General features: G+C 44.9%; 1 protein-coding gene and 1 long non-coding RNA gene across 3 annotated transcripts; one reads left to right on the forward strand and one right to left on the reverse strand.

The window, feature by feature from the left end:
* Positions 1–625: 625 nt before the first annotated feature.
* Positions 626–22,251, forward strand: UBXN2A (UBX domain protein 2A; the record flags this gene model as incomplete). 2 transcript variants are annotated; one of them, XM_081189236.1, is made up of 7 exons in its annotated part: positions 626–714; positions 10,449–10,499; positions 14,016–14,158; positions 15,722–15,835; positions 17,043–17,176; positions 19,308–19,466; positions 21,015–22,251. In XM_081189236.1, the coding sequence occupies 5 exons, from the start codon at positions 14,036–14,038 to the stop codon at positions 21,205–21,207; spliced, it is 723 nt and encodes a 240-aa protein (XP_081045362.1). In that variant the 3' UTR covers positions 21,208–22,251. The 2 variants fall into 2 exon arrangements, with proteins under 2 accessions (XP_081045362.1, XP_081045363.1); XM_081189237.1 differs by lacking the exon at positions 626–714 and having other exon boundaries at positions 10,459–10,499; positions 14,016–14,154.
* LOC308584492 lies at positions 10,325–22,027 on the reverse strand. Its single transcript, XR_014006838.1, has 2 exons — positions 21,886–22,027; positions 10,325–10,936 (listed from the first exon to the last, which is right to left on the reverse strand). It is a non-coding gene; the product is annotated as an uncharacterized lncRNA (long non-coding RNA).
* Positions 22,252–23,160: the final 909 nt, after the last annotated feature.

A 23,160-nucleotide genomic window follows, 5' to 3' on the forward strand; every position in this document is an offset into this window, starting at 1 on the left:
TCGTGTGCATGCACACTTCTTCAGATACACACGAAAGCTCATACCAAGATGCTCATACCAAGATGCTCATACCAAGCGTGCACACGAAAGCTCATACCAAGAACTAACTTAGTTGGTCTTTAAGGTGCTACTGGAAGGAATTTTTTTATTTTGACTATGGCAGACCAACACGGCTACCTATCTGTAACCCAATCTCCAGGACAAGCTTTCACCAAAAACCTTGAGCCTTGCACCTTGTTGCTAAATGACTCCTGTGGAAATCCGTGGGGATAATAAACAAGGAAGGAAGGACAGGCTCTTTATGGGGGACAGCTCCACCGTTCCTCCGCTGATTTGCCCACGAGAGCCCTTTCTATGGAAGAATTCGCGATCCTATGCGTGTTTGCTCACAAATCTCTGGCTGCAAACAACGTGCAGCAGCAGCTGCGCGCGCCGCCGATTGCAGCCAAGGGGCGACCCAGGGCGCGTCGCCCCCGCGCCATTGACACCTGAGCAATGACGGGCGCCGCGCCCCCGAGTCGCTGGCGCCGCCTCTCCCGCTCCGCCCCCGCCAGGGCCCTCCTCTTTGGTGGGCGGAAAAAAAGGAGCCGCCGGTGCCGCCCCTGCCCGGCTCGCCGTCCGCCGGCGCTATAGCGCAATCGAAGGGAAACATTGCAGCGTGGCGGCCGCTTCGGCGGGGATCGGGCTGCTCTCCTCCCGCAGAGGGGGCGGCAGGTAAGGGCCAGAGCGAAGGGATCGCGGGCCTCTCGCAGGCGGAGGAGGAAACAACCGGGTTTGGGGGGTTTCCACCCTCTACGGAGCTCCGGGGAATTCTTCCCGGCGGTGCCCTCGGGGGTCAGGGACTTGGCGCATCCCGGGGCGACAGCATGACTTGGCACTTCGGGGGTTCGGCCAAGTTGCGCGCAAGCGAGGAAGGCGCGTCTCTTTTCTCCTGGCGGGAAGGGTCGATGTTCCACCGGAGAGGCGGGGTAGGGGCTTCTGGCTTCCGGGGTGGGGGGGGGGAGAGAGACTTGGGCGATTTGGGTGGGCACCCACCGGGCCGACGGCGATCTGTCCTTTTTGTGCGCCGGGGACCATGGAGCGGCTGCTGGGGCTGCGCCGAGATCGCCCCGTCGGGTTTGTCGGTTCTGGTGTCTGAAGTTCCAGAAAGTTTATAGCGTCTGCTGCGTTATGCAAGGAGCTGTCTGTCTCTCCCCCAGTGTCCCCCCTCCCCCCAAAAAAACAAACCCTTACAGGCAGGTCCGGAAGCATGTTTGCTCACGAGTAAGCCCCCTCGCCCCCGTTCAGTGGATCGGTAAATGTGTTTTGGTTGTAGCGTCCGATCCTCCTCGCCTTACGTCTACTTAAAGGTCGTTCCCATTGAGTTACGCGGCGCTTACTCCCAAGCGCGCATAATAAATAGGATTGCAGGCAGCAAACTTCGGATCTGGGTATAAATGCACCTGGCTTTGATCATTGGGGTTTTCGGAGGTTTTATAGCACTATACACATTCACTTATATTATTGATTGAATTTTTATACCGCCCTGTACCCGGAGGTCTCAGGGCAGTTCACAGAACAAAATCAAAATATAAAACCTCAAAATAAAAACAACGCAATAATCCTGTCTTGCTTGCGCTTCCTTGTTAGGTGCAAAGTTCAAGCATCTGTGGCCTTTATGCTGTCATTTTTTTTCTCAGCTAGATGTTATGTGCAATGTGGGGCCCTCCAGATGGTGGTTTCCATCTGCCATTGGCTCCAGCCAGCATTACTAGTGGTCAGGGGTGACGGGAGTTGTAGTCTCGGATAAAAACCAGCACTGTTAATGGCGCTTGGAAGTGGAGCGGCGGCAGTCACAACAGCTGCTTCAAAACTTCTCAGTTGCCTCTTCCATGCAGATGGCAATATAGCCTATCGATAAGAGTTATTGCAATTATGTGTGCGGTTTGTTCAGTCGCAGTACTAAAATATACATGCTAAGTATTACTATGAAAATTTTTGACGTGGCAACCAGCAGCGTTGTCCTTTATTATGACAATGTGCTGCCGTTCTGAGGATAATCGGTTTAGTTGTAGTATTTACTATACAGTGGTACCTTGGGTTACATATGCTTCAGGTTACACACTCCGCTAACCCAGAAATAGTGCTTCAGGTTAAGAACTTTGCTTCAGGATAAGAACAGAAATCGTGTTCTGGTGGCGCGGCAGCAGCAGGAGGCCCCCATTAGCTAAAGTGGTGCTTCAGGTTAAGAACAGTTTCAGGTTAAGAACGGACCTCTGGAACGAATTAAGTACTTAACCCGAGGTACTACTGTATTTTAAAAATTGTCACAGCCTGCTAGTGCTGCAGCTCGGAAGGTTGGTGGTTCGAGCCCACCCAGGGATGGCTTTGGGCAGGATTCCTGCATTGCAAGGGGGTTGGACTAGATGATCCTGCGGGGTCCCCTACAACTCAACAGTTCTATGATTCAGTAGTTACAGAGCAGGCACCCCCAAACCTGGCCCTCCAGATGTTTCGGGACTACAATTCCCATCCTCCCTGACCACTGGTCCTGTTAGGTAGGGATGATGGGAGTTGTAGTCCCAAAACATCTGGAGGGCCTAATTTGGGGGTGCCTTTTGTAGAGCATGGGCTTTGCGTGTAGAAGGTTCCTGAATCAAGCCCTGATATCTCCAGGAAAGGCTGGAAAAGACCCCCTATCTGAAACCCCGAGGAGCTGTTACTAGTTAGTGTGTAGACATTAACAGGTTAGATTGGTAAATGGACGTTGGTATCGTGTCCCCATGTCCCTTCTGCCTTTTACCAGAAGGCTCATATAGCCACATCTTTAAAGGGGGTGGCTGGATAACAACCTTAGCAGCAAAGCTATTTCTCTCGTGTAGCTTGGAAACAGGATTGTTGACATGGCAGTGGGATTTTCCAAGAACCTTTGCACAGATGTAGAAGTAATGCAAATGTGTGGCGAAAGACATATAAGGGAATCATGACAACTTGCTGCTTTTCCCTTCTATGTTGTTGTTTTGCACATGATTCATCGTTGTCAGGGTAGCTGCAAACATGACAAGATACAGGAACTGCATGATGCTTTGGTCACATCGTAGCCTGCATTCTGGCCATGCAATGGGTTGCTGGGGGTATTATTGTTCCTTTATTTATATCAGGCATGGCCAAACTTGGCCCTCCAGCTGTTTGGGGACTACAACTCCCATCATCCCTAGCTAACAGGACCAGTGGTCAGGGATGATGGGAATTGTAGTCCCCAAACAGCTGGAGGGCCAAATTTGGCCATGCCTGATTTATATGCTGTTTGAAACACATTATCTGCTGCACAACACTCTTGGGGAATCGTATGACACCAGTCATGCCGTTGGGAGTTGGTTCATCTGTGATGCAGGGCATGGGTGTAGCCAAGGTTACGCTCATGGATGCAGGCCATTCTCCGCTAATGTTCCCTCCTGTTGGCAGGCCACATAGTGCTGTTGTGGATGTTGCTGGCTTGCAGCTCCCATCAGTACCTTCCAAGATTCTCCAGGGGTGATGGGGATTGCAGTCTATAGCTTCTGGAGGATGCCCCATAGGCTGCAGGTCATCTTTTGTAGAAGAGGTTAAATGGACTCAAATTAGACTAAAAATGCTTAAACCTAGAAGCCAGTAGGAGAGCATTTAAGTCTCCTGAGACGTTCTGTTTAAGACAGTCATGGATCTTTGACCGTTCTGTTGTCCATGCTGCTTGGAGCAGATGAGTCCAGCAACACCTGGAGACCTGCAGGTTCCTCATCCCAGCAACAGGATATTCTTAAACCAAAAAATAAGTTTCAAAGGAAGACTTCAATGTAATGCTACCAAACTGGAATTCAGCAAATTTGACTGTCCAAATTGGTTGCCGCAGGTGCTGGAAATGGCTAGAGAATGTCCTACAGAAAGGTTGATCATGCACACATTTGATTTGCATACATTTGCATATATTTGCGCTCTATCGCTTGACTTTTTTGCCTTGCTTTGTTACAAAAACAAACAAATGCATGGCATTGGGGGGGAAGAGACTTCTTTGTACTACTTAACTCATTTCATCTGTCTATAAATGTTGGCTATGGCTTATGGAAGCATGTTCTGCCATAATTCGTTTTTGTTGACACCTGGAAGATCTGTCAGTACCTGCTGATGATAAAGCTAATTGGAAGTAATGTAGTGCTGTAGCTCAGAAACTTGAGCTATGAATCGGGAAGATCCCAGTTCAGATCTGGAGTCTGCTATGATTTTGGGAAGTAGGCTAGGTAAGCCAGTCTCTGCCTCAAGCCCCACCTGCAGTGGGGGGGGGGAGATGATGAATTGCTGAAATAAATGCTGAATAAAATGACATTTTCTAATTTAAATATTTCACAGTAAAAGTACAAAAAGAGCCAAAAGGATATAAACCTAAACCATCAAGTATGATCTAGAAAAGCCAGTTAAGACTGCAGTCCTTACCTCACAATAAGTCTGATTGAATTTAATGAGGCTTACTTCTAAGTAGACAAATATAGGTAGTCAAGTATAGGCTATCACTCATAGGCCTTCAGTCTTACTAGCGGGTCAGCCCTACTTAAGGCAGTGTGTCTATGTGCCTTCAGAAATGTGCTGTTAAGTAAGTATCAAAATTCTTAGAGAGCAAGCGTCAAATCCTGACGTGTTTCAGATTGAGCATATTAGGGGTAATGTCAGAAATAAAGTTTGCTATCTCAGTACTCGGGCTTCCACTATCGGTAGCTAACCTGGTGATGGTGTTATGCTTGAACGTGATTATTTTGAAAATGGAAATGTTTTGATCAGTTATCTAGTAGGGTTGTTCAATACCCAGGTTTATTGACAGGTGTGCCTTTAAGAGGGGAACTGGCTGGTGTTGCAGTGCTGACGGCATATATCTGAACTGCTGCTAAGCATCCTAGCAGCAAAACAACAAATATAAATTTGGATGGATGAATCTAATTGTAGTGAGAAGAAAATGGAAGGGGGGGGGGAGAGAAAAGGGAAGGGAAGTCCCAAAGTTGTAAGTCTATTTTTAAGAAATGGCTTCTGTTAATTCAGAATATTATTTTGCTACTTAAAAAAAAGTATTGTGTTCAAGTCTCTTTTTATTAAGAGTGCTTAGTTTTCACACAAGTAGGGAAAAGCAAACATGGTGTGTTTGCCAAAGGGCCAAACCAGGCATTTGTCTTTAGCAACTTCTTCTGATTTTTGCAGTTTAATACTAAGCATGGGGTGATTTTCACGGGGACCACAGCACACAGGATGGAGAGTCTTAACTCTTACCTCCCCAGCTTTGACTTCAACAAAAATCTGCTTCCCCACATTGCAATTATCCTTGGTGGCGGTGGGACTCGCACTGGTACCAAACTGGCCAAAACGCTGTGGCTGGTGGTAGTGGCACTATTTTTAGCAGGTGGAAATCCTGCTCTTTCTTTACCTCAAGCTGTTTTGGGACTACAACTCCCATCATCCCTAGCTAACAGGACCAGTGGTCAGGGATGGAGGGAATTGTAGTCCCAAAACAGCTCGAGGGCCAGGTTTGGGGGTGCCTGCCCTAATTCTTCTGTGCATCTTCTTTGCCGAACTGATTAGATTTAGAATAAGGATGTACTGTATTTTTTGCTCTATAAGACTCACTCCCCCCCCCAAAAAAAAGTAAGGGGAAATGTGTGTGCGTCTTATGGAGCAAATGCAGGCTGCGCAGCTATCCCAGAAGCCAGAACAGCAAGAGGGATTGCTGCTTTCACTGCGTAGCGATCCCTCTTGCTGTTCTGGCTTCTGAGATTCAGAATATTTTTTTCTTGTTTTCCTCCTCCAAAAACTAGGTGCGTCTTCTGGTCTGGTGCGTCTTATGGAGTGAAAAATACGGCATTTCACACTTCACAACGACGGAGCCATCCCAAGGAATAGAATTCCTTCTTGCTATCTAGGAAGCTGTTGGTCGTCTTGTGGGTGTTAAATCTGCCAGAGGCTTATCTAGAAGAGTGCTCCAGACCATTCCGGGCTAGGAGAACCAAGTCCAGCTGCATTACATTGCCTGTTGGCTCCATGAAAACACATCTGGATTGGGCTAGGGAGATAGATGGGAATTCTGTTTCCCAGCACCTCAAGACGACTGTACATGCAAACAGTTCCCAGTTTCCTTTGACCTGATTTGGGTTAATTTCTGTACAGCACCCTTCCAGCCTACATGATTCCAGAACACAAAACAGTATTCTGATTAGCTATTGTGCGTGTGTTTAGCTTGCTGCTGTTAATTTGTGAAATTTGAAGTTCAGCCGCTTCTTAAGCTCTCCTGGCTTACCATGCCTTGGGCAAAATGTTCTGGAAAGCACCGCAAGCTCCCGTTCGTTTATGGGCCCAGCAGCAGATTTCTCTTATAATTATGGATAGCCAAGAATTTTCTTCCTGGCCGTATGAATACCGATCAGATGAAGATGTAAGCTATTTCTGGCATGGTCCCTGCATGTTTTGGAGAGATGCCATACTTTCTTGTTTGGATTACACTGTTATTTCTGTGTTTGCAATTATATGTACAAGGGATATCCTGCGGTCTCTGTGTTGTATTGTATCTTTTTTTCTGCCTTGAGAGACAGAAAAGACCATTGATGAAATATACGGCCCAAGCCTACTGCCACGCAAACACCACAGTGTGTGCTCCGGACAATGGCGTAAGAAGGCACATGGGTGATAAATCCTAGCGTTGTACCTAGGAGCTAGATGTAAGTGTTGCTTTTGCATGGAAGTACATTGCTAGAAGAGGCAGTAGCCCCCTTGCCCATGGGCACAATCACTGGGGCAAACACACACCTATGCCAGCCATACCATGTTGGCAGGGAAACAGTTGGTAAATTAGACTGCAGCTGTGGTGGCACAGGACATAGTTTCCACTGTTGTAGGTAATGCCATTGTGGACTCTCGTGCTACCAAAGTATTAAATTTTCAGTGGACCAAAGTACCATGTGGAAGATCTGTTGTTGGATGCCCCAATGTTTTCTTTTTTAATGAAATGGAGCCACAGGGAGCTGACAATATCAGGGTGCTTTCCCCATGTATATTTATATTTTAATAGATGTTTCATTCTTTTTATTGTACTTTTTTGGTGCATGCTACCATTTCCCACCCATGAGTTATAAAAGTACCTTTATCAATATTATGATGATGGTGATTTATTCCAAACCTGAGCTTCTGTTTGCTAAAGGGTGGAGATGTATTGTTTTAACTACAGAATCTTTGAGGGGTGATGGCAGTTTTGATTGAGAAAACTGCCCCGGGGAGTGAAACATCCCCTTCCTCTTGGTCAAATCAGCAACCACCCATGGCCACACACCTCCTATATACCATGTAGCTTGGCACAATGATTTTAAATAATCTGTCACATATAAGGACACAGTGCCAATTCCAATCTGCTGGTTCTGCTGTTGCAGCTGGCTACACAGACAGACTCTAATGGCCTATCCTTGTGCAACAGCAACTTAACACATTAATGTTCAAAGAACAAGAAAGACAGGAGCAGTTATCCTATTCATCATAGTGTCACCCTCAGACACGACACACTTGCACAGAGGATGACACTGATAGTACAGTAATATCATGGCTGTGTGGTTGGCAACTCGCTACTTTTACTTCTTGGTCTCTTTTTGGATCCATGCTTCTCATATGCATAGGGCATCAGTTAGAGCAGGGATCCGCAAACTAAGGCCCATGGGCTGGATAAGGCCCAAGGGACTTGTTTATCCAGCCTGCAGCGCTGCCCGCTGCCCACTCTTACCAGCGCTGCGCTGTGCAGCTGCCCACTTCTGGGTCGGAGGAGACCAGAAATAGCTTGTATGCATGCGCAAGCGTTATTTCCTGTGCACATCCGGGTCGGAGGAGGCCTGTGCACATGCGCACAAGCTATTTCCGGTGCTCCTCCGACCCGGAAGTGCGCCGGAAATAGCGTATGGGCACGCGCTCTCCGGCCTGCCACACAGTCGGCGCTGGAGACACTGTTGACCCCTGAATTAGAGGATGTTTATGAGTAGTGGATGGATACTTGCTGGGAGGGGGTGGGATGCACATTAATACAGTGGTACCTCTGTTTACGTACTTAATTCGTTCCGGAGGTCTGTTCTTAACCTGAAACTGTTCTTAACCTGAAGCACCACTTTAGCTAATGGGGCCTCCCGCTGCTGCCGCGCAATTTCTGTTCTCATCCTGAAGCAAAGTTCTTAACCCGAGGTACTATTTCTGGGTTAGCGGAGTCTGTAACCTGAAGCGTATGTAACCCGAGGTACCACTGTAATGGCACTCAGTGGTTTGCACTTGAAAAAGGAATGGTTGTGTTAAGGGGTGTGTGAGAGAGGTCATCGAGTCCAACCCTCTGCAATGCAAGAATCACAGCAACCGTCTTCTTATTTCTCCTTGTATATGCCCAGTTGCTCGACTGAGATTCATTTGTCAGGGATGATGATGATGATGATGATAAATAATAATGATAATTTTATCATTTATACCCCGCTCATCTGGCTGGGTTTCCCCAGCCACTCTGGGCAGCTCCCAGCAGAATAGTAAAAGCACGATAAAACACCAAACATTAAAAACTTCCCTAAACAGGGCTGCCTTCAGATATCTTCTAAAAGTCAGATACAGTGGTACAAGTACCTTAGTCTCGAACAGCTTGACTCCCAAACAAATCGGCTCCCGAATGCCGCAAACACGGAAGTAAGTGTTGCGGTTTGTGAACGTTTTTCGGAAGCCGAACATCCGACACGGCTTCCGCTTGACTGCAGGAAGTTCCTGCAGCCAATTGGAAGCCATGCCTTGGTTTTCAAACAGTTTTGGGAGTCAAACGGACTCCTGGAACAGATTAAATTCGAGAACCAAGGTACCACTGTACAGTGGTGCGTCGCAAGACGAAATTAATTCGTTCCGCAAGTCTCTTCGTCTTGCGAGTTTTTCGTCTTGCGATGCACGGTTTCCCATAGGAATGCATTGAAAATCAATTAATGCGTTCCTAGGGAAACCGCCTTCAGACCAGGTCCGGGGACAGTCTGTCCCTGGACCTCTTCTGAAGGCTGGGGGGGGGGCAAGGGCTTTTCTTCCCACCCCCAGCATTTTAAAAAACCCCGGGACAGCGGAGGACTTCTCTGCTGTCCGGGCGATCTTAAAATGCTGGCGGGGCGGCATTTTAAAATCGCCCCGGGACAGCGGAGGACTTCTCCGCTGTCCGGGGCGATTTAAAAGCCCCTGGGAAGGCAGGCAGGGGGGACAAAGACTTCCTGGACCTCTTCTGAAGGCGGGCGGGGGGCGAAAGTCTTTGCTCCCCCCCGCCTGCCTTCAAAAGCCCTCCGGGACAGGCAGGCAGGGGGGAGCAAAGACTTTCGCCCCCCGCCCGCCTTCAGAAGGTGTTCCCGCCCCGCCGCCCGGCTTCGGAGCACCGTTCCGAAGCCGGGCGGCGGGGGCAGGCGTTCCCGCCCCGCCGCCCGGCTTCGGAGCATTGTTCCGAAGCCCGGCGGCGGCGGGAGGAGGCGTTCCCGCCCCGCCGCCCGGCTTCGGAGCATCATTCTGAAGCCCGGCGGCGGCGGGAGGAGGCGTTGCCGCCCCACCGCCCGGCTTCGGAGGAGGTCCGAGGACAGTGGGGAAGACGCGCTGCGCTTCCCCGCTGTCCCGGATATTTCCCTATGGGCTGTCGTCTTGCGAAGCAAGCCCATAGTCGTCTTGCAAAGCGCCTCCAAAACGGAAAACCCTTTCGTCTAGCGGGTTTTCCGTCTTGCGAGGCGTTCGTCTTGCGAGGTACCACTGTAGTTGTTTATTTCCTTGACATTTGAAGGGAGGGTGTCCCACAGGGTGGGAGCCACTACCAAGGAAAACAATTATATTGGATGGAGCAATATATATGTTTTCCATTGGAACATATTTTAGGGAATTTTTGTCTCTAGTTGCGGTTGTCTATCAGTATCAATGAATCAAACGTGTGGCAATCATATCACTTCTTGCCTGAGTGCACAGTGGGAGTTTACTGGGATTTGCCCGTCAGGCAAGCCTCCCTTTTATGGTATGTGCATTGTGTGGGATCTAATGCTATTATTGGTTTAAATGGGAGCAAGTTGCCTGGCACCCTCCTCTGCCCCCTACCCAATTTCCACATGTTCTAAAAGAACACCATATGTACCCATTTGTGTTCCAGTCCCTCACATGCCCAGCTATGGTTGGGAATGTTTTTGGGAGGGACGGTTGACATTAATAATGAACTTGGTGGTTTGTTAACTATCAGAGTAGTTCCAGCGCATGGACCCATAAGTGTCTTCCTGTTCTTTTTAAAGTCAACACCTGTCAAATTACATAAGAATCGGACACCTTTGTGGGAAAAGCAATCTGTATTTCAAACAAATTACTTCAATGGTTCCAAAGTCTTACTCAGTCTAGAAAATCTCTGTTGCTTGGCTTTTATCGATTTTTCTTCTCTCTCAACCCAATGCTAGGTGCAGCACAATGCAAGAAGTCAACAAGTCTGAAACTTTGAAACAAGAATGGTGGGTATTTTTCGGTTACGTTGCATTTTTGCCGTTTGTGATCTCATGCCTTTTAACTATGGTCTTACAATGAAACTGATTTTTTATTAATAGATAAGCCTTTGGTAATGGAGTCGAGATGTGACCCGTGGTGCAATTAGGGGTCCATTACTGCTTAGGTTGGAACGGATTCTTGAGGCACGTACTTTGAGGGACAAATCCGCTGGGGGCTTCAAATTGCTATCAAGCCAGCTGTTCTTGGGAATAATTGTCTGGCGGCTGTGGCCCTGACCCAGGCATTGTTATTGATTTGGTCCGTGTCGTGCTTCCAGAGGAGTGTTGCTTTTTGCCCTGGTGGCAAAAGTCCAGACAGATTCTGACATAGATACGTCAGGCATATAGGGAAGTCTCCCTCTCTCTCTCTGTCTTTATTCCAGGATGGACAATCTACAGTAGGGCTGTTGAAGGAAGGAGGGATGAATATAAATTAACTTTACCCAACCTTCCACGAGTGGGAGCATTCAGTCAGTCAGTTTTATTGTACATAGTTTTACTGCTGCAGTGTACACAGAATCATTCAACAATTAAAAGAAAATATACTGGATTGATACAAAAAACTTAAAACATTTATATTATCAAGACATGACCTACTCTAAACAGAGCTATAAAAGTACCTTAATATACAAGTTAAGACATTAAACAATAACATTTATAAGCTAAAATTATCACATGGCTACTAATATATTAAAAAATAATGTTAATTAATACAATGCGCAATTATATTCGGAGTTTGGTGATAAAGATAGAATATAGCTTGATGTAGATAGGGTCAAATAAATTCATCTCCTTTACATTTGGTGGCTACCTTGGCTATATAATTTGCTCTAGTTTTCCTAGCGGCAGTTGCAAAGAGTGCTACACGCCAGGTCACATACTTATCTGTGTCTGCGAGGAGATATAAAATCATGTCAGAGGGGTTCTGGCCAGGGGACCTTGTCCTTATAGGTGCTAAAAATCTTTCTCTTGCTTCATTATATAAGGGGCAGCGCAAGATATAATGCATAAGGTCCTCTACTTCAGGACATCCCCTAACCAGTGGGAGCAACTCATGAGAACTGGGAACTGAAGATCCAGCCCATGCAGAGATGAACCATAGCATAGAGAACTTGGAACTGATGGCACAATAATTACCATGGAAGGCTAGGCGAGAGGGGTTTTCTGTTAGGGAAGGAGCTTGTGTACAGAATAAGAGGGAGGGGGGAATTGTTACAGGGAAGAGATTGGGTGCCTGAATGAAAGCTGAAGGGTGGTATCCAGTGCTTTTTTTTCTTTAAAAAATGTTTAGGGGTACTGTCATTTTGACTCAAGAAAATCACCATTTTATAGTTCAAATTGGGGGAAATAAATACAGTAAATGGACAAAAGTACAAAGATTTACAAAATGTTTAGGGGTATGCGTACCCCTGCGTCCCCCCAGAAAAAAAGCTCTGGTGGTAGCCAACTAAACCCCCATGAGAGCATTGAAATTAAGTTAGCTCCATTAATTTCAGTAGGCTTACTCTGAGTAACACCTGAATTTGGGGGTGTGCTTGGGGACTAGCAGACAGATCCAGGCCTAGAGGTTCTGTCCATCTGATCGGCCCACTGATATAAATATTTCTAGATTCTAGACCAAGGGAAACACTGGCATTTGAATGATTTGGCTACTCTGCCCATACGATGACATCTAAATTTGTGAGACAGGCTGCTAGTCGTGTTAGTCTCAACCTGCCCTGGCTGGAACAAGGCCTTAATCATTACTGTTGGATACATTGCGTGTCCTAAAAATCCTTTGTCCTGCAGAGCCTTAAATGCTTTGTCAGGCTAGTTTGCTTCCTGTTCACGGTTTCCTCTCCTCTTGAAGGACACAGTCGCTGCAGCTGCAGGCTGAAGTGAGCGCTATGGCTTCTGTCATGCCACGTTATTAAGCCTTCTCCTTTATAATAAAGTGCCGAGGTAAGCTTGCTGTTAAAGAACAAAGCTGCTCTCTTCTGATCTTTTGCTTTGCAAAAGCAACATTTTCCTTCCAAAACAGCTTTTGTTTGTGGAGCAGATGAATGGGTTTTCCCACCCACGCACCCAGTACTTGTACCTATACAGTATATTTTAGGAGCGTTAAATGCTCTCTTAAATGTTTTGTGTAATTGCGCGTATATGTTTGCAAGTAAATGTGAAAGATCATGGGTGGTATCCAGTTGCATAGTTGGACTTGGAGCTGAACAATGTATGTTCTCTGCCCTCTCCCCTCTCTCTGCACAACCCCTAAATCTGCTTCAAAGAGTGGGAGGAAATCCCAGAAAATATTTAGGGGTGGTGCACGGAAGTCGTTGAACTAGTGGATCTATTTAGCTGGATACACCACCGCATAGGGCTTCTTTCCCTTTCCTTTGCCTAATAATAATAAAAATAATAAATAAATAAATAAATAATTTATTATTTATACCCCACCCATCTGGCTGGGTTTCCCCAGCCGCTCTCCAACAAAGTATTAAAATACAGTGGTGTGTTAAACGTTAAAAGCTTCCCTAAGCAGGGCTGCCTTCAGATGTCTTCTAAAAGTCTGGTAGTTGTTCTTCTCTTTGGCATCTGGTGGGAGGGCGTTCTACAGGGCAGGTGCCACTACTGAGAAGGCCCTCTGCCTGGTTCCCTGTAACTTGCTTGTAATAAAAATAAATAAATAAATTATTGGAAACTTGGGGTAAGTGCAGCTTTGGCCCTTTTTAACTAAACAACAGTCACAGCCTGCCTCCTCTATCACAACATGCAGAACATACAATGCCACAGCATTCCCAGTGGGAATCTGCCCGTGGCCCTACTAGCCGCTGTTCTGTGAACGCAATATAGAAAGAGGAGGTAGGAGAGCCTACACCAGTGTTTCTCAACCTCGGGTCCCCAGATGTTGTTGGACTACAACTCCCATCATCCCTGAGCTCTAGCCTTGCTAGCTAGGGATGATGGGAGTTGTAGGCCAAAAATATCTGGGGACCCAAGGTTGAGAAAGGCTGGCCTACACAATGTGGCACACACATAGCTCCCAAGGCAGGGGGTCTGCAGAGAGAGCGCAAAGACCTCCTGGGGCAAGGGTTCAAGATCCACCCCAGGAGGAAAATGCTCTTTTGACAAGGAGCTGGGATTTGTGAGCCTCCTGTCCTATGGCTGGCCTGATCTATGATACTCCTATCTTGTTGTTTAGTTGTTTAGTCGTTTAGTCATGTCCGACTCTTCATGACCCTATGGACCAGAGCACGCCAGGCATTCCTGTCTTCCACTGCCTCCCACAGTTTGGTCAAACTCATGCTGGTAGCTTCGAGAACACTATCCTATCTTACTGCGCAGTATTTAGGACAAGGTGCACACTCATAATTTTCTGGAATGCTTACAAGAATGTTTGGTTCAGATTTAACATAACTGACGGGCCAATAGACATGTGGTTTAAGTCAAGCAATGTGTTTCATATGCACCTTCCTCCCCCCCCCTTTTCCTTTTTTTTTTTTGCAGGGCTTGCAAACCTAGAACTGATGACCAAGTTCATGATGGTGCAGACCAGAAAGGTTGTGATATTTTTATTGATGACCTTTTTGAAGAAGCACAGAAATTTGGAGCTGTGTGCACGCAACAGTCTCAAGTTAAAAACAGAGTATGTGAGTTTAAATCGTTGTGTACAATTTTGTTTAAAGTTTTTCTTTTAACGTATGCAGTACTACAAGCTGTCTTTTTCTTCTTCTTAATTTCATTTCTATGCCGCATTATAATTTTAGGGGGGGGTCAAAGTGGTTTACAACCTACATTAAAATATCAAACAAAACCATCCAGAATAAACATTATTCTGTACTGAACAAATTCAAGTATACATTCAAAGCAACATAATTAATGGGAAGTCAGATATAAAATGCACATTTAAAACAGCATAATTAGCAAGAGGGAAAAGTTTTATCATAAGAATAGAACATATCTGCTGCTATTGCTGCCAAATCCTGGTTCAGCGCAGCAGTGGCTGTGGAAGGTCAGTCTCAATGACTTGAGTCTGCACTAAAGGTAAAGTGACCCCTGACCGTTAGGTCTAGTCGCAGACGACTCTGGGGTTGTGGCGCTCATCTCGCTTTACTGGCCGAGGGAGCCGGCGTACAGCTTCCAGGTCATGTGGCCAGCATGACTAAGCCGCTTCTGGCGAACCAGAGCAGCACACGGAAACGCCGTTTACCTTTCCACCAGAGCGGTACCTATTTATGTACTTGCACTGCGTGCTTTCGAACTGCTAAGTTGGCAGGAGCAGGGACTGAGCAACGGGAGCTCACCCCGTCACGGGGATTCGAACCGCCGACCTTCTGATCGCCGCCCTAGGCTCTGGTTTAACCCACAGCGCCACCCGCGTCCCTTGAGTCTGCACTAAGAGACAGCTAAACTGTTCTCTCCAGAGGACCCACCCACCCCTTGAAATCTACCTACCACCCACCCCGAATGCAAGCAACAAAGATAAGGAAAGGGGGGGGGGTGGAATATATATGTGTGTGTCCCCATATCCATGCCCTTTATTTTCCAAAGCTGCAGATCCAGATGTTCTAGTATGATTTTCTAGTCCCAGTGCATACTAAAAACCAACTCATTCCTTGTTGGTGACAGCACTCGCATAGATTGGTCTAGGTTCAGTTGTTGCAAAGCCAATAGCTGAGCAAATGTTCTGCATACAAATGTTCCCCAGTGCAATTCCTGGTATCTCTGGGAAGGGGTGGTTGGGAAAGGGCCCTGTCTGAATCCCTGGGGAGTCACTGCCTAGTCATTGTAAATCAGGGGTCAGCAAACTTTGGTAGGCAAACTAAGGTCCGGGGGCCAGATCCTGCCCAGTCGCCTTCTAAATCCGGCCCGCCGACGGTCCAGGAATCAGCGTGTTTTTACATGAGTAGAATGTGTCTTTTTATTTAAAATGCATCTCTGGGTTATCTGTGGGGCATAGGAATTTGTTTTTTTTTCCCCCTTCAAAATATAGTCCGACCCTCCACAAGGTCTGAGGGACGGTGGACTGGCCCACGGCTGGAAAAGGTTGCTGACCCCTGTTGTAAATAAACCCTGAGCTGGTGGGCCAGTGAATGACTTGGCATAAGGCTGCTTCTTGTGCTACTCTCCTCTGTTTTAAATGGATATGTTTTATGAACCTGCTGCTTGCTTGTTGTGATATAATGTTCATTTGAGTTTATTTTGCTTTGCAGGTTGATACAACAATTAAATTATGGAAAAATGGGTTCACGGTGAATGATGGCGAGCTCCGAAGCTACACAGATGTTGCAAACAAGCGTTTCTTGGACTCGATTAAAAAAGGGCAAGTCAGCTTTGTATGTTGAGCCAAATTGCACAAGCACAGCTTTGTTTCTGCTCTGGCTTAGCACAGAAATGAGGAGGCCTGGGAGGCAAATGCAGCTTTCCAGATTTGGCCCTTGGGAGTTTTCCTAGACCATACCACCTCCCCAGCCATGTGCACCCTCTCCCTAGGTCATGCCATTCACTGTCCTGCCTTCACATGTTTTTGCCTTGTTGAAATATGTTATTGAACTCTGAGAATGCCTGCTGTGTGCCTGGACAGTCCCCCACTCCAGGATTAGTGTAATGTATGAACCTGGGCTTGCTCCAGACAGACTGTGAACTGTGAACCCAGGAATAAGCCATGATTATAGCTCATAGTTTGTCTGAAGGGGGTAAACCATGAGCCCATGTTTGCCATAAACCATGGCCTATGTTGTTGTTCTTATGTAATTGTGGTGATAAAGAAAAATAGGGGTGGTTGGCTTTTGCTGCCCAACTCCCCAAGGGGACTGAGTCCCCTAAGTCCATGATCAGTCAGTCAGAGAAGAATTGTTGGAGGCAGGATGCAGTGAAAGCAAGGCAGATCTTTATTTTTCTGTTGCAACAGAGTTCCCTCCCTCCTAGCAAGGAGGAAAGAGAGACCCAGAACCAAGAAGAAACATCTCTTTTAAGGGTTTGCATTTTGGCATGAAGAAGAAGGGCATCCCCTCTACAAACAGTCAGAAATTACATCACACATAAGGTGGGGTTACTGTGGCTCAGGCAGGCCAAGGTATGATATTCCTGAGGATTTAGCGAGTTTCACATAGTTCCAGACACAATTTACACAAAACATCAGCATTTGATTAGACAATCAGGATTCTGGTCAGACATCCCTCAGTGCAGAGCAAACAATGACAATTAATACAAAAGAGGTTCAAAGATATAAGAGAGGAATCCTTTCAGGAACTTCCCCTGATTGCTATCTGTTCTCAGGCAAGGGAAATTAAGGAGGCAGAGGAAATAGGAGAGCAAAGATGGCTTTTGGATTGCTCTCCTGTACTATTTTAGACATGGTTTATGTACTTATGTTATGTGTGTTTACCTTGTGCAATTATCAACATCTATATTTGAGACCTTAGAATTCCTATAACAGTGGCTATCGTGAGTTTTTCCTTTCAACTAAAATCTTCTTTAAAATATCACTTTCCACACGCATAGGAACTTTTTCTATGTTTATTTTAAAGGGAGCTGCCTCTTGAGTTGCAGAAGATTTGTGATAAAGAAGAGGTGGACATTAAGGTAGACGATAAGAAGAACGAGGTGTATGCTTTGAGGAAGCCACCGTTCCATCCTTTCTCTGGACAAGGCTACAGATTAGGAAGGTGAAGAGCCTGATATTTCTATAAAACTAAAAAATGGTTTGGGGAAATAATTATAATGCTCTTGCTTCCTTCTTTGAGACTGCAATCCAATACAGTGGTACCTCGGGTTTCATACGCTTCAGGTTACATATGCTTCAGGTTACAGACTCCGCTAACCCAGGAATAGTGCTTCAGGTTAAGAACTTTGCTTCAGGATGAGAACAGAAATCATGCTCTGGCAGCGCGGCAGCAGCAGGAGGCCCCGTTAGTCTTCAGGTTAAGAACAGTTTCAGATTAAGTACAGATCTCCGGAATGAATTAAGTACTTAACCTGAGATACCACTATACTCACTTTTCTGGGAGTACTCAGCGGGGCTTACTTCAGAGTAGACATACATAGGATTACAATATCAACAGGGTTTTTTCATAGGTTTCGCCTGCCTCTCAGGATTTTGATTATAACTTGTAAAGGAGAGACAGGCAACTTTCTTTAAGAGCTAGCCCTCTTATGGTGGGTACTGCTGCAGTCGGCTTAGACTAGCACAGGGTAGTAGTAGTAGTAACAACAACAACAACAACTTATACCTCACCTATCTGGCTGGGTTTCCCCCAACAGAATATTAAAAACACAATAAAACAACAATAAAAGGGCAGCTCCCAACAGAATATTAAAAACACAATAAAACAACCAACGTTAAAAACTTCCCTAAGCATGGCTGCATTCAGATATCTTCTAAAAGTCAGATACAGTGGTACCTTGAGTTACAAACACCCCAGGTTACAAACGCTTCAGGTTACAAACTCTGCTAACCTGGAAGAGTTACCTCGAGTTGAGAACTTTGCCCCAGGTTGAGAACGGAAATCGTGTGCTGGCGGTGCGGCGGCAGCAAGAGGCCCCATTAGCGAAAGCACGCCTCTAGTTAAGAACAGTTTCAGGTTAAGAACAGACCTCCGGAACGAATTAAGTTTGTAACTAGAGGTACCACTGTAGTTGTTTATTGCCTTGACATCTGATGGGAGGGCATTGCACAGGGCGGGGCGCCACTACCGAGAAGGCCCTCTGCCTGATTTTACCTTACCAGCAACTAACAAATCATTAGTAATGATGTTAACTGTCTAATTCTAAACATCTATTCAGAAGCAAGTCCTGCTGAGTCCAATGAGGCATATTCCCAGTAAAATGAGTACAGGATTGATGCCAAAAAGAACAGTAAATGTAGAACTTCTATAGCAACAACCGTAGCAACGGAACAGCTCCTTTATCAATCACCACTGTGCAAATTCCCTTTCAAAGTGCAGGGCAAGAGTTCATTAGGATGCCTAATCGGTCCTGCTGTTCTGACAATATTTAATTAGCCGCGTTAACCCGACCTGTTTATTTGACTAGCCATTGTTGTTGGGAAGATATTGAACCCTATCCAGACCAGGTCACTTGGGGGGGGGGAATCCCTTATGCTGATCCATTGGGACTGTGTCCCATTGTAAATATGTCGCAGGTATGACCTATAGTGGGGGAGGAGATCTACTTCTGATTAAGAAATAGTCCTCTGCCATTACATGTACAAGGCAACAGGTCAGCTCCACCATACATGTGCAAACCTGCCCCATGCTTTCTATTAAAAATGAAGTTTGCATGGTGTATATTTCCAGTGTATATTATGATGGATTGATTTAAAATAGTGATATCTCTGTCTTTCCAGTAAAAATACAAATAAAATCCATGGTAAGGTAGAAAGAGAATCGTATTTCAAACAATAAAGCCACAAAGAGGCAAATTATAAATCATTGCTCCCTTGAAGTGGGAACTGATCTAGTAGAGTGCCTACTAGCTTAAAAGCAGAACAGGGATTTTAATGAGATAGCAGTTTTTACATATTTATTCTTGAGTTATTCTGCCAGCCTCAAATGCACTTTTTTTTACATTACCAAATAGATTGAAAAATTCTGTCTGCTTTTAATTTAAACATCCTTTAAGAATGTAGTGAAAATGCTGTTGTTTAATCTATTTGTTGTTGACGGGATTAAAGCTATCTAGCCTTTAGAAGTATTTTGAAGTCATCAGAAAATAAGACTAGCCAGCGTGTGGCCTGACCCTTCTTGGAGAAGTGATATTACCTTGTTTGAGTTCATGTTGTTTTCTTTTACTTTGCAGTGCCACACCAAGAATAATTTCTAAAGTAAAAAGAGATGTAGAAGAAATTGAAAAGAGAAAACCAACAGTGGTATTAAATCATTCAGAACCCATTACTAGTATCCAGATCTGGCTAGCAGATGGAACAAGGATAGTACAAAACTTTAATATTTCTCATAGGTAAGAACCGATCGTATTAACGCACACCCTTACAAGTGCAATGCAATCCTGTAATGTCTATTTAGAATTATACTCTGTTGAGTTCAACAGGACTCCCAGGTAAATGTTCATATAGGCTTACAGAGGAAGAGATTGTAACATGGAAAGAATCTCAGACCTATCTGGGTTTTCAGAATGAAGTCATCGAGACCAGACATTTAGATTTGACTTAATAACATTTTTCTTAAGTCCCAAACATGATCATTTTCAAAATGAAAATTTGTAGTATTGTTTTTGTTTTGTTTTGTTATGTTTTGCACTGGCCAGTTAGCACAAAGTCTTTGGATTTGTGACAGCTTAGAATCATATATTTTTCAATGTTCTGGTTATATCCAGTGTTGTAAACCCAGCTTTCTTGGTTTCATAACACCAAAAACTTCTTTTTACATAGTTTCACATAAGGTCTAGCAGTGCTTTGCCTTGCCATCATCATTTCATCATTTTGTTCAGATCACCAGAACACCCTCTATTGTCATCTTACCAGTATTGCAGGGTAAGGAAGGGGGTACTATATGAACAGATATCCCTGATTGCAAGCATGCTTTGTACCAGAAGACATATGTTTATTAACAATGAAAATTCTGGTTGGCAGAATTCTCTTCTCTACTGCAGACAGAACAAAACATTCCCCTTGTCTCCTGTTCCTATTATTTCTCAGGTTTAGTTTAGTTACTTTGGTATGAAGTTCTGTGCATGCATACGTAGAGAGTCCTGTTGAACCTACTGGGAATGATTTCTGAATAAACATGCGTAGGATCAGCCTATTTGAAAGTTTGAAGAGGCTCTGAAGAAAAGCACTTTGTCTACTTTAGGTTAAACACGTTATTACATTTCCTATTGGATTATTGTGCATAAAGCAGTGGCAAAATTTTGTTTATATGGGAAGGGTAATCTATAGATTTGAGTGTGATAAAGGATTATCCTTCTTGCTATTAATGGTTGGGCATATTCTCAAAGAGCGACACTAACAGTTCTACAGTAAAATCCATCAGTATGCAGCTTAGTTCATTTGGATTATTTATTTATTTATTTTACAAAATTTATAAAGTGAAGAAGAAGAAGAAGAAAGAAGAAATCTCTAAGCTGTTTACATACCAGTTTGGATAGTTTATGAGAATTGCCAAAGATCAGAGCTTCTCTCTTCAACTGAATCAACTGGCAAATGTTTAATGAATTTATTCTCATAAACGTTTTGCACACTTAACCTAGCAGTGAAGGAGGCTGAGTTGACACAAACCAGATTCTGAGTGGACATGCCACTCACTGGGCAATGTAAATGTTCTGTCAAAAACTTGTTTCCCTGAACCACCCTTTCCTTACTGTATTTGTACCCTAAATGATTCAAAATAACGGTGGTATACAGCTTGGTTTTTAACATTGTAGACCTGTTGAAATTTACAGACCTAACTTATTCACGCTCATTAATTTTAATATGTCGACTCGATGAGTAGAACTTCGTTGAATACCACCCACAGACTTAAAAATATATATATTTGCTTTTCTTCCTAGAATATGGCACGTCAGAGACTTCATAGCAAATTACCAAGGACATCAAGGAAGAAGTCCTTTTACGCTGACCACATCGCTTCCTTTTCACGAGCTGCTGAATGAATCTCTCACCTTAGAGGAGGCTAATTTAAAAAATGCTGTTGTTGTTCAGAGACTTAAAAAAAATGGCGAGCCTTTTCAGAGTTTGTCCTAGCATCCTTTCTGAAGATTGCCTAAGATACATTAGCGGTGGAGTCTTGGAGAAAAAGCAGATGGTACCCACCAAACAATTGCTCAGCTGGGTTTGTTTTACCAAAGCTCAGGAGGTGTATGTAACCCCCAAAAGAAATCAATAGCAATATTTGTGGTGTGGTGTATAACATCTGCAGCACTTGTTGGAAAAGTCATATAGCATGTGCTGTACTGACTCCAGTCCATTCTCTCTTTTTCTATTTATCAACCTAACTAGAATATAACGGGCAATAATTCACCAGGCCAGCCATCTTAAGCTGTGTGTTTTGTCAGCTAGATAGCTGTGATAGTCTTGCAAAGGGGCATTCTAGAGAAACGCCTAGGCTTTTGTTCGCACTTTTAGTTACAAACTGGGGGAAAAAATGCACCTTGCTTTTCAAAGATACTGCCGGTTGATACTATTCTTGCTTTCTGCTATAGCCAATATGCTTTATTGTTTCCTCAGTGCCACAGTGCAAAATTTCTGGGAGGCTAATATTAACATTTAAAGCTAAAACTAATTTTAACATCTGAGGCAGTAGTTTCTAAATTTTGAAGTAGTTGCTACCTTCCTTGAAAACATATCTGCCGATTCATGTCTTACAATGCGATCCTATATATCTCTACTCAGAAGTAAAAGTTCTGCAGGGCTTACACTTACGTGAGTGTAGGACTGCAGCCTTAATCTCGTATTGTGCCATTAGATCCATACATTATGCTCAGTCTTGAAAAATTTATTTGAAACTGAACTCCACTGATATCAATAGAACTTCTGCACTCATGTGCTTGGGATAGTAGTTTTAGCTAGTGAGATGGAAGTATGTATATGAGATGAACAACCAATTGTCTTGAGAAGTATTAATGCAAAAGTTTAGCTGTAAGTTTGCCACAGGTCAGGAAGTTTTGTGGGCACTTTCCCACAACTAATCACACATGCATTATGAAATGGTACGTTCTCGTTGTGAGATTGTACCGTGTCACAACTGAATAGTCTCACTGAATAAAAGGAACATGTTTTCACCTTGAAGCTTGTCTTAAAACCATCAGATGTATTTGGCATGGGCTTATCTGAGTTATGTTGCTTTTTAAGAGTTAGAATGGAGGTGTTGCTGGATTACACCCCTCCTCTGGAGGGAACATTATTATTATTATTATTATTATTATTATTATTATTATTATTATTATTATTATTATTAAATTTAATTAATTACCTTGAATGATAGTCAGGGGTGCTGCAGGCAACAATGGCCTCTGTCCCTCTTTTCTTCCCTCCCTGCTTTTATGCCCTCTCGCATCTCTGCCACCCAAAGTCTTGCACAGCTGTTTGTTGCAGCAGCCCTGGCTACAAACTCCCCAGGCAAATGTTGCCTCTGGGGCAGGTCCAGGGGGTGCTGGTTGCCAGGAGCTGAAGTGGCCTCGGAGTAAGCAAGCAAGGGAGACAAACAAGTCCCATGGGTCAGTGTGAAGAGGCACCTCTCTTTGGGGCGGGGGGGGGCAGCTCAGAGACCAGGGGCGACAGCAGCCGCTGCCCAGAGGACTCCGAAGGGGAGAGGGGAGAGGAGAGGAGGCTGAGGGAACCCTCCACAAGGGAAGGTGTTCGAAAAAGGGTGAGAGGCTGGCAGCTCTGCAGGCAAGGGGTGACCTAACTGGGCTCCTGAGCCACACAGGGGTGCCGCAGAAAGAAGGTAGTTGGTCAAGGGAGCCACGGACTCAGAAAGGTTGAAAACCTCTGCCCTATGGTAAGGAGATAGAGAGAAATTCAGGTATTAATTCTTCACAGCTGCTTCATGACCCGGTGGAATGGTCATTGAAGAAGACAGGTCTGGGAAACAAAGAGCCATGTTAGTCCTAGTCAAGCCATGGCGTCTCACCAGAGCCAGTGTGGTGTAGTGGTTAAGAGCGATAAACTCGTAATCTGGGGAACCGGGTTTGCGTC

The sequence above is a fragment of the Podarcis bocagei genome, assembly GCF_964188305.1.
Source record: "Podarcis bocagei genome assembly, chromosome: 3".
NCBI classification, from domain to species: Eukaryota; Metazoa; Chordata; class Lepidosauria; order Squamata; family Lacertidae; genus Podarcis; species Podarcis bocagei.